This window comes from Cricetulus griseus, chromosome 7 (genome assembly GCF_003668045.3).
Source record: "Cricetulus griseus strain 17A/GY chromosome 7, alternate assembly CriGri-PICRH-1.0, whole genome shotgun sequence".
NCBI classification, from domain to species: Eukaryota; Metazoa; Chordata; class Mammalia; order Rodentia; family Cricetidae; genus Cricetulus; species Cricetulus griseus.
Window position 1 is genome coordinate 26,222,751 of NC_048600.1, and position 14,844 is coordinate 26,237,594.

Sequence of the window (14,844 nt, forward strand, 5' to 3'; positions counted from 1 at the left end):
CTCTAAGTGCGCCCCGCCCCGAGTCTGCTCCGCTCTGGGTGTGCCCCGCCCCACCCTGTGTTTGCTACGCTCCGGGAGCATTCCGCCCCGAGTCTGCTCCTATCCCGGTACATCCCCGACCAGTCTGCTCTACTCCGGGTGCGCCCTGTCCAGTGTTTTCTTCACTCCCGGTGTACTCCGCCCCGAGCCTGCTCGGCTCAGGATGCTCCTGCCTGGTGTCTGCGCCACTCTGGGTGCACCTTGCCCCGTGTCTGCTCCCTCCGAGGACTCGGTGCCCCAGGGTGGTGGCTCTACCCTGCCCTGCCTGGTTCTGCCAGCTGCTGATTCACTTTCCGGCTTCCACCCACAGTGCCCTTCCTAGCGGAGTGGAAACGCCTGGACAGACAAGCCTCCCCAGGGGTTGGGCGGGCACAGGACCTACCTCTCGGGACATTCTGTGTGCTTTCCCACTCTCTACAAGTTACCTTTTTGCTTCAAACCTTTTAGAAATTAAAACTTTTAAAGCCTTTGGTCCAACCTCGTCAGCATCCTCCCAGACTTAGGGGCCTGGAGAAGCTGGAGAGCTCGCCTGGAACCCAGCCACACCGAGCTAGGCTTCTGGTGAAAGACGGAGCTGGTTTTCCTGTTTTGTTTTGTCGAAACAAGGTCTCGTGCAAAAAAATGCAGATAGACCTTGAGCCTAAGCCAGCTTTGAACTTCAGATCCTCCTGCTTCCACTTTCCAAATGCTAGGATTGTAACTGTGTGCCCGGCACTAGGACTTACTTTGTGTGTGTGTGGGGGGGGAGTTGGGGGGGCGGGTGTTGAGGCCGGGTCACGTGACCCGGACTGGCTTCGAACTTCTGATTTTTCCTTCTGTCCTTTGGCAAATGCTGGGATTACAAGCTTGTTCCATCGTACTGTCGGAGAGCCGGCTCTTTCCTTCTCTCCCTCCTCTTTTTATTATTAGGGTTTTATTGTTACTATTGTGTGTGGGCGCGCGCGTGAGCACACTCTTGAGCCTGCGCTTGTGCAAGCCAAATGGACAGCCTCAAGTGTCATTCCTCCTAGAGTACTGGCCACCCCACTGGCTTGGAACTCTTTAAACAGGCTAGGCTAACTGGCCAGGAGACCCAGGGAACCTTTTTTTCAACCTCTCCACCGCTGAGAATACAAACACACATGCCCAACTTTTTTAGGTGTGTTCTGGAGCTCTAACTCAGGTCCTCACAAGAGTTAATAGGTAACTATTGAGTTGTAGGTGTTGTGGCGCAAGCGCTGCTGATTCCTCCAGATTGGATTCCTGCTGGAGACTTCAGGGCCTATTAACATTCCCTTGGGAGGTGAGGGTGGGTGGGGGGTGTTACAAGGCCCGCCTCCTCTCCAGTGGTTATAAACTGTAAACAGTAGCTTTCCCGGGGCTGGACAGATAGCTCAGGGGTTAAGAGCACTGGCTGCTCTTCCAGAGGTCCTAAATTCAATTCCCAGCAACCACATGGTGGCTCACAGCCATTTGTTATGAGATCTGGTGCCCTCTTCTGCTGTGCAGATATACATGGAAGCAGAATGTTGTATACATATAAATAAATAAAATCTTTTAAAAAATCAGCTTTCCCTGGGGGTGGGGGGGGGAGAGCAGGGACAACCTGATTTCAGTGAGTGATGGAATTTTCTTGAATCATTACCCATATTACATGCAGGTGCCCACCTCTGTTATTCCTGTAAGCAATCCCAGTAAACTCACTGGGTGACCAAGGTGGACCTGGATGGGATTGATTCTGTGATCTGTCAGAGCCCTGCCTGGGGTGAATTGGTACCTACTTCGTATATCTTCCCAAGGGAGAAGAAACGTAGATAATGGCCCATTAGGCACGAGATTGGGAGAAGGTGTAAGCCATGCACTGGTGCACCTTTCACCTTGCCTCCAGTCTTCACCAAAGCCCTCACTCTTCCCAAGCCGAAAACCTCTGTGGCTCTGCTCCCCCTCCCCAGAGAGATCTGTGTGTGTGTGTGTGTGTGTGTGTGTGTGTGTGTGTGTGTGGTGTCCACACTTTGGCTATGTCAGTAGACAAATCTGCTCCTAGAATGGAGATCTGATCCAGATCCAGCCAGCTCTGCTCTGAGCTACTCCATATTGGGTAAAGCAAGCAGCCTCCTAGCTTGGCCTTGCCCTGAGTGATTCCATTTTTACAAAGTAGCAGTTTGTTCCATTTTGAGGGTAAATGCTAAAGCAAAAGGACTCCACATCCCATACATGTAAACAACCTCCTAAACCTGGAGAGAGGTCATCTAGGCTAAGCAGTAGCTCACATTTCCTTCCCAGTGTGGCTTACCTGTCTGTATTTATGTACCACACATAAGCTACTGGCCAGTATGCTGTAGACATCATGGCACGTGGCTAAGCCTGGCAGTGTGGACCCTGGAGACAAAGGTGTTCTACATCAGGGCTTCTTAAGCTCCTCCCACTCACAGCCCCTCTCACCTGAGACAGAGCTCTGTGACCCTGGATGAGAATGTACATACAGTGTGTGGTCAGGCAGCAGCTTGCAGAGCCAGCCTGGACATCTTTGTCTTTTCCTTCTAGGTCTCTTTCTGAAGCATGCTTTCCCGGACACTTTGATTCCCTAACTTTCCCAGACACTCCCCTCCCCCACTCTTTACACCACACGGGCTGCTCCGCTCCCATGTGACTACTTACTAAATAAAGGACAAGTTTCCCCTTCACCAAGATTTACCGTTTGCCTGCCCTAATCTCCGATCTTCAGGCAAGCTTTATTAGAACATAAACAATATATCCCCACAATGTCTAGTACAGGAAGATGCCCAAGGGTCACTCCACGGCTCCATGCCTCCGTGTCTCCATGCCTCCATGGCTGGCGGTCACTCTTTATCACTGGAAGTAGAGGTAGCGACTACCACACAGCAGAGAGAGGCAGATTTGCTCAGAGAAGCAATATTGGGGCGGGAGTGAAGGGGGCTCCTTCCTGTTCTGCTGTGGTCCTTAGCTTCCCAGCCAGGGGTCCCCTTCTGGACCCCTAGTGCTGCCCAGCACATGGGCTCTGAGCTGCCCTGGTTGACTGTCTAGACAAGTCCCTAGGGTATTCCAGTGATGCAGTGGAGGTTTGGCGCCTAGGCCTGGAGGCTGCCTGGTTCATCCAGCTTTCTTCTGGTCCCAAAGAGAGGAGACACAGGTGGCTGGACCCTTCATCTCCATTTCCTCATTCTGTGGGTGAGAAGGAGCCTCAGAAGCAGGCACTTTCCTGAAGAGCCTGAAGATGTGACTGGGTGTGGGAGTAAGTGGGGTAAAGGGTCACGAAGAGTCAGACACGGTATTCTGGCATGTCTTAGTGTGCTCTCTTGGATCAGCTGGCCTGAGCGCTCTGGAGATTAGCAGAGAAGCCTGTGCCCTGGGAGCCAGTTGGTCCAAAAAACGGGAAGATATTTTTACAAGACCTTGTCCCAATGTGATGTTCCAGTCAAGGTCTGTACATGGGAAAGGAGGCATGAGCTGGGCTGTATGGTCCCTGCTGGCCAGTGCACTCTGGAGAACTGCCCCAGAGATCTGTCTCCTCCCCTCTCCTACCCATCCTCCAATTGTGGAAATGGTGGCCTGGAGGGGTCAGGCACCACAGGGAATTGACCAGGCTGCCCCAGATGTTTGCTTTGGTTTCTGGTCCTCTTGGATGGTGACAAAAATACCTATGAAAAAGGTGACTCTGGCTTAAATTCTGCACTATCTGTAAGTGGCTGTGCTTGTAGGCTTGGGAACTGGATCAGGGCCCCTGGTCCTATGCCCCAGGAGACAGAGAAGTTTTGATGAGTCTCTTTAGTGTGCACACATGAAGCCACCCGCAGCTGCAGTTAGCTTTGACTTTTGTTCTCAGTTTTATTTCTGTGCATGTGTCTGCATATGCCACTGTGCATTCAGGTGCCCTTTGGGGCCAGCGAGGGCACTGGATTCCTTGGAGTTAGAGTTACAGGTGGCTATTAGCTTGGGGATGGAACCTAGGTCCCCTGCAAGAGCTTTTAGCTGCTGAGCCATCTCTCCAGCTCCAGTCTGGACTTCTCTTTCTTGCTCCTAGAGTCTGGTCCAGACAGAAATAGCTCTTTGGGAGGTGGGAGTGGGTAGAGTAACATAAAGCAAATTCATGCCCAAAACACAGACTTCACCAGTACTGAGCCCCTAATAGTTACTTCTGTACCCATCCAACTCAAGGTCATGTGATATACTGCCACCGTGTATCTCACAGTGTACTCACCAGTGACTTTTGCCTAACTCTATGATCAGGACACCCTGATTTGACCTTAGACTCCCAGAAAGAAGACTGCAGCCTTCAGGTCAGATCCCAAGGCGGTGTACTACCAGCTCTCCCCACCGCCTCCCAATGCAGACAGAGGCAGAAGCTGTCAACAAGCTCATGGCTACAAGGTCAGACTGAACCCATTGGACACGCTCTACCACACTTAGCACTGGGTTCCCTTCCCAGAAAAGAATCCCTGGGGTCCTGGAAGGGCTGAGGTTCTGTGTCCCAGGGTGTTCTGAAACCCTCCTCCCATGCTCTGAGGGCTGCCTGGGTTTAGTCCACGCCACACCCACCGGCTGCCGGCTGCCCTGAGATCTCTACACTGGCTGCAGCTCATTCTCTGGCTTCCTCTTCCGGGTGCCTTCCATGAAGAAGAAGTCCATTTGAGTGAGGACTCTCCCCAGGGTCGTGTCCAGCCTGCTGCCCACCTCCCGGCTCGTGGAGCTGGGGACCGTGTCTGAGAAGAAAGGCATGTCTGTAGGAAGCTCTTTAGGCTCCTTCTTATTTCCCTGAGGAGAGGAGACATCTCAGGTCACAGGCCCCGTGAGAAAATAAAGAAAGAATGAATATTCATGCTGTAAGCAGTTTTCTGAGGGACGTGGTACCTTACCAAAGGGTCATAGTCTTTCAGGAAACCCCAGTTCTCAGCCCTGGAAAGGAACGCACAGGAATGTGAGTGTTTTTTGTTTTGTTTTTTTCTGGAATATTCTTAAGATTGACTTTCACCATATCTTTAAGTCTCTATGGAGAAGTTAAAATGCTACGTAATCACAATACGTGCCAAATGCCTGTGCTGTATTTTGGAACAGCCCACAGAGTGACCAGAGAAGTTTTCTATCTTGTTTTAGTAATTTCCACAAATTCTTCTTACTCCAGATGTGTTTAACACTTCAAGTTTACAGTTTTCTTATTTATTCATTTGTCTGGGTTAGCTTAGAACTCACTGAGGATGGCCTTGACATTTTTTTGTTTGTTTGTTTTGGTTTTTCAAGACAGGGTTTCTCTGCTTTGGAGGTTGTCCTGGAACTCACTCTGTAGACTAGGCTGGCCTTGAACTTGAACTCACAGTGATCTGCCTGCCTTTGCCTCTGAGTGCCCAGATTAAAGGAGTTCTGATCCTTCTCTCTCTGCCTTCGTAGTGCTTGGGTTACAGGCTTGAGTGGTCACCATTTGTAGTGGTTTGAGTGAGAATGGACCCCATAAGTCTCATGTGTTTGAATACTTGGTTCCTAGTTGGTAGAACTGTTTGGAAAGGATTAGGAGGTATGGCCTTGCTGGAGGAGATGCATCACAGGAGCAGGGCTTTGAGGCTTAAAAAGCCCATGCTAGTCCCAGTTGGTTTTTGAATACCGACTTAAGCTACTGCTCCAGTGCCATGGCTGCCTGCCTGTTGCCATGCTCTCTGCCATGATGGTCAAAGAAGCTAACCCTCTGGAACCATGAGCCTCTTTGCCATTCTAGTCTTGTCTTCTTCAGCTCTATATCCAAGGTGGTGATTATTAGATGGTATGGTATTTTTTCTATTTAGAGTTTTTGAGGACCCACCATACTCTTTTCCCTTCTTATGCTCGTGATGACTACCATCAAGCTGAAAGCATGGAGGAGGCCCCCACACCCACTCCCACCCCCTAGCTAGCATCCCTGCTCAGGCAGTGCCTTAGCTATGCACCACCAGCTTCCTCCCATCTCACCTGCCATGTCCATCTGGGGAGGTTGCTATGAGTTGGGAGATGGGATCAGAGCCCTCTCTATGTCTCTATTCCCAGCCACCTGCTGGGACCAAGGCCCTGGGCTCTTGTAGCAAATTCAGATCCAGTCTGGGTCTGAGCAGGCCTTCCTTGCATCCTACTTTCAAGTTCTCCCCCTCTTATCTCTTTTCCATATATTCTCCCTTTCCCCAGCACCAAAGCAGCTGGGGGCGCGGGACTGCGGGAGGAGGGAGGCAGGGGCAGGTCACTCACCACCGCTGCTGGCCTCGGGCTTCGGCTTCCACAAGCTCCCTCCACAGCTGGTCCTGCTGCACACCAGGGGCTGTGGCACCCTGGCAGCCACCAGCATGACCCCGGCTTGCTGCAGGGCCATCCCGAGCCCTGGAAACTGAGGCAAGATGCCTGGTAGGACGCAGTCCGTGTCCGGATGTTGTGGCTCTTGGGAGCCCAGCGTGTTGGCTGCCCATGGGGGACTGAGGAGAATAGGAGAGGGAGAGAGAAGAGAGAAGAGAGACTGATTGAGATTCCTTATCCCAGGAAAGCCTGCACAAGATCTTCACAACGGATCCCGAGCTCAGAATGAGTGACTGATGTGGACAGAAACTCTCCAGGCTGGGGCAGCATCTGCGCCCAGCTGTGTTCTGCTGGCCCAGTCTGTGTTGACTGTCGCCCAGGGAACAGGAGGCTCCCGGGTGCACACGGGAAGGGGCGGACCCCACTGAGTGCTCGCTGAAGACATCTGAGCCCCTTTGTGGGGTGCAGATTGTCTGTGCTTTGTCCAGCCCTCCCCTGGGCCGGAGGGCGGGACAGACCCAGTAGGCGGTGCTCCGGAGAGCTGCGTGGGCAGGTGAGAGGAGCACGATCTTGTGCTGCCCCCTGGTGGACACCGCAGGCTCCCAGGGGAGGCGCCCCGGGGCCTTGACAGATGTGAGGCCAGGGCAGGAAGTGAAGTCATCCTATCAATTGTCTATTTAAAGTAACTTGGGGAGGAAAGGGTTTATTTGGCTTTCACTTCCACATCACAGAAGGAAGTCAGGATAGGAACTCAAACAGGGCTAAAACCTGCAGATCGCTGATGCAGAGGCCATGGAGAGGTCCTTGCTCCCCATGGCTTGCTCCGCCTGCTTTCTTACAGAACCCAGGACCACCAGCCTGGGTGGGCTGGGCCTTCCCCATCAATCAGTAATTAAGAAAATTCCCTACAGCTGAATCTTATCTTGGAGGCATGTTCTCAATTGAGGTTCCCTCCTTTCAGATAGCTCTCACTTGTGTCAAGTTGACATAAAACTAGCCAGGACACCAATGTTCCTTCTGAAAGTCCATGGAGCCCTGCCATTGATCCTGCCGACCAGCTGGGGGCAGCATTTGTAGGCATATGCTCTACCACTGAGTCACACTCCAGCCAAGAAGGAAGGCTTTCCTAAACCTAGTCTGCAGGTAAGAATCCAACAGCGGCAAGTGACCCGTCCAGGTGGCTTTGAGTTTAGCTGGTCATAAAAGGCATACTGAGGCTGGGCGTTGGTGGCGCACACCTTTAATCCCAGCACTTGGGAGACAGAGGCAGGCGGATCTCTGTGAGTTCGAGACCAGCCTGGTCTCCAGAGAGAGTGCCAGGATAGCCTCCAAAGCGACACAGAGAAACCCTGTCTAGAAAAAAAAAAAAAAAAAGGCATACTGAGGACTTAAGGTACTGATGCAGACCCCACTTCTGTTTCTTCTCTAACCCGAGCAGTCCAGCTCCCTCAGCGGCACCAGTAGCTTTTTTTTTTTTTCCCCCAACTTAGCCAAACCCAGACATTCCCATAACTTCTGTTCCAGCCACTCTACCCCTCTTCCTCACCACCGTGGTGCATCATGGAAGGGTTTGTTGATAGACCCCTCATTCATTCCCTGACACTCCATGCCTAACTCCTGCTCAGCAGGGCGCTCCTTCTCTGCACCCCCAGGGGAGAACAGAAATAACCAGGTGCAGACAGAGGTGCCCAAAGTGGAGGGATGCTCTGGTGCCTGGGGCTCGGCCAATCGGTGGCACCTACACGACTCTTCTAGCTTCAGGTCTCATGCTGAGAAGCAGTTTTCTCTCTTGCAAGCAAGCTCCATAAGACCAAAAGTAAACAACTCAAAATAGCTTCAGGAAGTCCCTGAAACTGACCAGATTCACCAGGCTCTGCCTTTCCCAACAGTAAACAATATAGCAAGTACTGATAGGACCCACTTTCAGAGAAACCAAGCTGCCTGGAAGAACCAGAGGCCACAACTGAGCCACCTGGAAAACACACTCTCCAACATGTAGAGCTGCCTGTTGTGTGCTCTAGGTTCCCAGCTTTTGTGAGCTGTCACCATGCTTGGGTAGGCTTTAATGACGCAGCTGTCTCTGAGTCACTACCTCTGTGAGTGACCTCTCATCCATATGCCCTTAAATAATCCCCCCAAACCCAGTGATTCACCAAGTTGGACTTTTGTGGTATCCATACTTTGGTCTCTGTTGTGGGATCCCTATCTGAGGGGGTGGATAGACATGTTGTGGTAGTTTGAATGCAGTTGGTCTCCATAAACTCAAAGGGAGTGGCATTATTAGGAGACATGGTCTTGGTGGAGGAGGTTTGGCTTTGTTGGTGGAAGTGTGTTGTAGTGGGGGTGGACTTTGAGGTCTCCTATGTCTGCTTTCTGTTGCCTGTGGATCAGGATGTAGGACTCTCAGCAAATTTTCCAGCACCATGTCTGCCTCCCCACCAGGATGACAATGGACTAAACCTCTGGAACTTTAAGCCACTCAATTAATTGTTTTCCTTCGTAAGAGTTGTCAGTCTGGGTGGTGGTGGTGTATGCCTTTAATCCCAGCACTTCGGAGGCAGAGGCAGGTAGAACTATGTGAGTTCAAGGCCAGCCTGGTCTACAGGGAGTGCCGGGACAGGTTCAAGAGCTACACAGAAAAACTCTCAAAAAACAAAACAAACAAAACAAAACAACAACAAAAAGAGTTGTAGTGGTCATGGCATCTCTTCAAAGCAAGAGAAACCCTAAGACATGTGTGTTGTGTTTCCCAAGAAAAGTTCATTATGAAAGAGGAAGCAGGGGTTTGGTCTTCACAGATGAGAAGGATTTTGCCCATGACAAAACTGGGGATTGAAAAATTTAGATACCAGAGAGAGAAGAGAGGGGAGGGGGCACAGTCTGGGGCTGGAGGCCGGGTGCAGATGCAGCCTGACATAGGGATGTTTGGGAGTTTACTCTGCACAGAGCGGGTACTGATGAGTTATAAGCACTGAGGTAAATGCAGAGTTGGAACCACCAGGACAGGGGCAAGAGACAGATGAGGCTGTCATCCTGTGACCCCTCTGAAGGGTGGCACTGAAGCCACACTGGGCGCTGGCAGAGACAAATGTAGGGGAGACCCAGTGGACCAGTGCAAGAAGTAAAGGGACTCCAGCTCACTGGGGCCCCTGACAAACATGACAGGCCTTGTCTTTCTTCCAATACCCTCTGCCTTGCTAAAATCTGTTTGATTCCCTTATTTGGCCACTTTCTCCTTCTGAGGCTGACTATGAAGGTCCAGCTAACAAAGTATTGAAGTCCAGCAGTCAAAAGCCCCCTTTGGCTACCCCAATTAACATGGCCAATCAAAACAAACTAACTCATCTTAACACGGGGATTCCCCTTTCTCTTTATAAACGGCCATTTTCCTATGGGCCACACCTGTCTCCTCTCTATCCAGAGGCAGCCCTTTGTCCTTCCAGGACAAATATCCCTGCTCTCTCTCCCTTGTTCCCTTGCTCTCCTCCCTTATCCTCTATCTCTTGTCTTTGTCCCTTATCCCCTGCCCTCTGTCCTTCTGGAGTAAATACATCTCCTTTGTGCTGGGAACTTGGTCTTGGGAGTCCTGGTCGATACTTTCCCTTTCAGGAAGGCCCTTACACACCATCTTTTGGCGTTGGCATGAAGAAGGGGCTGAGGTGGGTATGGAGTTCTGGGGGGTATGGTGTAGGTTAAAAGCCCCAGCTCAATTCCAGGTCTTGAAATCCCACCAATCCCTGAGCTCAAAATCCAACCAATCCCTGAGCTTGCCCCAAGCTCAGGACTTGAAATCCCACCAATTCTCACCCTGGAAAAATCTGCCCTGGAAAAAAATCCACCCCCAAGAAACCCTATATAAGCCTGCCTCCCATTCAGTTTTCTGCTTTTTTCCTGCTTTTCTCCTGAGCAGAGGTAGCCACCCACCTCCCTGTGTTTTTTCTAGTAAATCTCTTGTGTGAGATTTGTTGCACAGTGTGGCTTTGTGGTATTCCTTGACTTGGGACTGCCAGGATACCTTTCTTCTCAGAGCTGTAACATTTACACATGGGTCTAAATGGAGTGATGAGTTGTGGCACTTTCTTCTCTCATTTGTTTGTCCTCCATAGCTGGGCAGGTTTTCATGGGTGCTGTTGAGTCTGGGGTGGCAGCTGTGTCCCTAGACAGTGCCGTGAAAATGAATCCTCATTATGTCCCAAAAGGGCAGCTCTGACTTCCTTGCAGCCCAGGAACTTCTCTCTCTCTTTCTCTCTTGAAACAGGGTTTCTCTGAGTGGCTCTGGCTGTCTTAGAACTCATTCTGTCGTCCAGGCTGGCCTCCAACTTGGAGGCAGAGGATTTTTTTTTTCTTTCTTAGAGAGACTGGAAGATGTTGCCCCAAGAAGGTCCTTTCTGTGTGCCAAGGGAAGTCCTTATCGGGCTGACATGGGCCATGGCATTTATCAGTTAGGGAAAGCCATGTGATTTGCTGGGGTGCTTCAGCCCTGGTCCATTGGTCATGTTCTCTAGTGACAGGAAGCACAATAGCACTCACTCAAGTGGCTATTGATATTTAGACTAGCTCTCATGATGGGCCAGGTTGCTAGTGAGTGTGGAGGTTGAATATTTCCATGGAAGTGGGTTGTTTAAGATTAAAGTTTAGAGCCGAGGAATGCACTTCTCTGAACTGATCACAAGCATCTGTTTTCAGGGCAAACAGTGAGGGGTGATGCGATACACCAGCTATTTCGTTGTCAAATTTCTTGACTTTCAACATGATTGCTTTTTGAATGGAATTGCTCTGTGTTCCTGGCTTCCTGATGGCTGACTGTGGCCCCATGGAACCCATGTCTTCTGGGATTAGCTCCGAACATGGTGAGATCTGCAGAGTCGGGAGGCCACTTACCCTGAGACACACACTCCAGCTGTGGAAAATTCATCCTATGGGCGTGTTACTAAGTTAAAGGCCAGGTAAAGAGGGCTCACTAGGGTCTCCTCCAAGACACACAGAATGAACCCATCTTTGGAATTTAGCTGTTTCTAAAGTCTATTGGAAGAGTTCCCAGATGCAGGCTTATTAGCTCTGAGCAAACACCCACAGCTTCCTGGGAGCCCAGGCTGGGGCCCAGCCAAGGCTGGCTTGAAGCCTTCTCCATGGATGAGGGACACATGGACATATCCATCATCTCAAATGTGTTCTTCCTTAAGTTTACATTCATTTATTTATTTGGGGGTATGGGGCACACAAATGCCACAGTAGGTATGAGGAAGTCAGAGTAGAGCTTCAAGCACATTTTTTTTTTTTTTTTTTTGTGGTGAGACCATTGGAAATCACTGTTTGCAATTTTGAAATGTACAGCCTACATTTTGCTATTTCCCACATTATGTACTAGATCCCCCCAAACAATAATAATTTCTTTTATCTGGTAAGCCTTTGTTCTTTCAATTGATGTCACCTAGCTTTCCCCATCCTGAGCCCCTGGCAGCTTCCGTACTGCTCTTTCCTCCTCTGAATTTCATCAGTTTAGATTCTACAAATAAGGCCCAAAAGCCTATGATGTTAGTCTTATGTGCCTGACATCTCCCACTGAGCAGAATGTCTTCTGGTTCCATCCATGTCTTCATAAATAATGAGTCATGGAATTTTTTGTTTTGTTTTGTTTTGTTTCTGTGTAGCAGTCCTGGCTGTCCTGGAACTCACTGTCTAGACCCGGCTGGCCTTGAACTCACAGAGATCCCCCTACCTCTGCCTTCTGAGTGCTGGGATTAAAGGGAGTCAAGGAGTCTTGAGGAGGCTTGCACTGAACATGCTGCTGGGTAAACGGAACCGTGTTCAATACACACATAGTCTTCCTCCTTGCCCTCCAGAACCGGAGATGTCCTCACAAACATTCCCGGAGGTGTCTCTCACTCAAAGGTGATCTCAGGTCCTGACAAGTTTACAACTAAGACATCAGACACTCGAGGAAGAAAGAGCCAAGTTACAAAAGCTTCTAACCAAACTGCAAAAGCCATCTTAGGTCATTTCTACCATCTTGTGTACCTTGGAAACAGTACTCTTGACCGTGATTGTCTCAGGTTGGGTTTCTATTGCTGTGAAGAGATGCCATGACCACAGGCTGTCCTGCTCCTTGGCTTGCACTCTTCTGAGATATATTATGAAGCAGACCATTTCTTAGTCTGCCTTTGTTCATATTTCATCCAAGTCCCCAGGAGGCTGAGGAAGGACTGTGGATTCCAAGCCAGCCTGGACTATCTATTGAGCCCACCTCAAATCCAAACCAAACCAAAACTGTCTAGTGACCACCTCCCACAGTGCCCAAGCATTTGCCATATTGAGGGGGGGATTTGCCATCATGGGGTTGTCCAAGGTGCAGGTGGCAGGTGAAGGGCTCATGAAGAGTCTATCACTTGCACTGACTCAGAAGTCTCCACTTCATTCAGGCTGCAAGTTGGGGTTCAGATGACTGATACTCCCCTGCTCCTCATGTCCCCCAGGAGCCCTCCGGATTAATTTCATCAAGTGGACATTATACAATTTAATACCAATTAAACATCTGGAAGATGGTTTTAAAAAATCCCCCAACAGCCAATTACATTAAAATAACAGATACAGGCTGGGTCTGTAGCTCAGCTGGTAGAGAGCTATGGATGAAGCCTAGCATGGATGAAGCCTGCGGTTTGTCCCCATTGTGTAAACCAGGCATGGTGGCAAAAGTCAGCAAGCTTAGCACTTGAGGGGTGGGGGCAGAGGATGAGAAATTCAGGGTTTCAGAACAGTGGTGGTGCAAGTTCCAGCACAGCCAGTGCTACATAGAGATCCCCGTCACAAAACAAAACAAAACAAAGCAAAACAAAACAAAACAAAACAAAAACAGTTTTAACATATTTTGGGTTAGAAGTGTCCACTAGTGTACTAACTGCTTTGTGAAGTTCAGATGGTTACATAGGCACCTACGAGTAGACATTGGGGGTCAGACGACCACAGGTTATCTCGGTAATCCCAGGCAAGGAAGATGTCATCAAGATCCACACCTCTTCGACTCCATCTCGGAGGAGGAAGAGCACCCACGGTTTTACCTTGATTATTAGTAAGAACTGAGGGGATTTCAAGCATTGGAAAAAATCCTGGAGCATCACTGTCATTTTTCTTTATTCTTTAATTTCCCCCAAATTATATTTCTGCCCATCAGAGCGGTTGTGAGAACTGCCGAGTCGGCAGTGGTTGCAATGCATCTCTTGGGCAGCAGGGAGCGCCCGGTGGCTTTGTAGCCTTCGTGGGGCCTTGAGTAATTACTGTTTTCTCTCCTTCCACTGTGGCCATTTCTGTCAGGGGGTCAATGAGGCAATTCTAAACATTTGCCAGTATCCTGAAGGGGTATGGGAGCCTTATGTTCTGTGTGAGGAGGGCTTGAGGGGCTGGGTTGGGTGGTAGCTGTTCTGTCAGTAGACAAGGAGGGGTGTCAAGATTTTACTGAATTACTTAGAGGCCAAATGCTTGGGTGAGGGCTGTGGGCACGGGCCATGGATGACTGAATTGGGTGCTAGCAGGGTTACTTTAGTTCACATTCTGGCTCCCAGTGGCTCATGGGATTGCTATGAAAATGTGTGACTTTGGCTTCAGGTGAAGAGGATGAGCCCATTGTCTTTACTTTTGTCCATTTAAGCCTTTGTCCATCCAGTTCTCAGGATGAATCCATCCAGCTTGCCCCGAGCCTGGGCCAGGCCTAACCGATGGGAAAGCTAGCTGGGGTAACTCAGGGGTGCTCCAGCAGGACAGAAGAAGATGGGCTGGCCCACTGTGATGTGCAGTTCACGTCTACCCTGAGCTTGTCATGACACAGACTCGACCTGCACACTGACCAGATTGCTGGCCATGGATCTTGGGGGAGGGTTTCTCAGCCTCCATGACCACTTGAGCCAATTCCTTCCTCCCCCCCACCCCCCATGAGCCCATGGAATTCTCCATTCTGGGAAAACATTCTGACCTCTAGCAGGTCCTAGGTCTTTCTGCCACTGCCATCTCCTGGTGAACTGCTAAGCCCTGTTTCCAGAAGCAAGAGGAACCAGTGCCCAAGAGCCATCATGAACAGTATCACCTTCAAGGATGATGACCCGGAACTGGAGAAGGAGGAACTCAATAAAGGGGCATGTTTGGTTTTCAGAGTTGTCATAGTTGTGGGAACACAGGGTCACTGTCTCAGGTTCTGGGGAGAGGGAGGCTGGAGTCTCAGGCCTGTGCAGGTTGAGGCCCTTCCCAGTCTGTACGCTGAGGCTGAGTCTATGCCCCAGATCAGCTGGACTTCACTGTGACCTGTGGGGTGTACGATATCGCACCCCTACTTATAGATGGAGAAAAGGGGCTCAGCAGAAAGAAGCACCACGCCTATAGCCTTGGCTAGAAAGTTGTGCCGCTCGGAGTCAAGCCCATGTCAGGGTTCAAGGGCTAATGGGCACCTCTTCTCCCACCCTTTGCTCTCTTTCAGAAGGTGGAGTTCTCTTTCCTAACCAGAGGCAGGAGGCTTGCCATGCTGGCCACCTTACATTGACTTAATGGAAGCTAGAGTCATCTGGAAGGAGGGAG

General features: G+C 50.3%; 1 protein-coding gene across 1 annotated transcript; it reads right to left on the reverse strand.

Annotated features, from left to right (window-relative positions):
* Positions 1-2,698: 2,698 nt before the first annotated feature.
* Positions 2,699-6,763, reverse strand: CUNH2orf50 (chromosome unknown C2orf50 homolog). The gene is made up of 3 exons (XM_027424672.2): positions 6,244-6,763; positions 4,893-4,932; positions 2,699-4,791 (listed from the first exon to the last, which is right to left on the reverse strand). The coding sequence occupies exons 1-3, from the start codon at positions 6,456-6,458 to the stop codon at positions 4,600-4,602; spliced, it is 447 nt and encodes a 148-aa protein (XP_027280473.1). The 5' UTR covers positions 6,459-6,763; the 3' UTR covers positions 2,699-4,599.
* Positions 6,764-14,844: the final 8,081 nt, after the last annotated feature.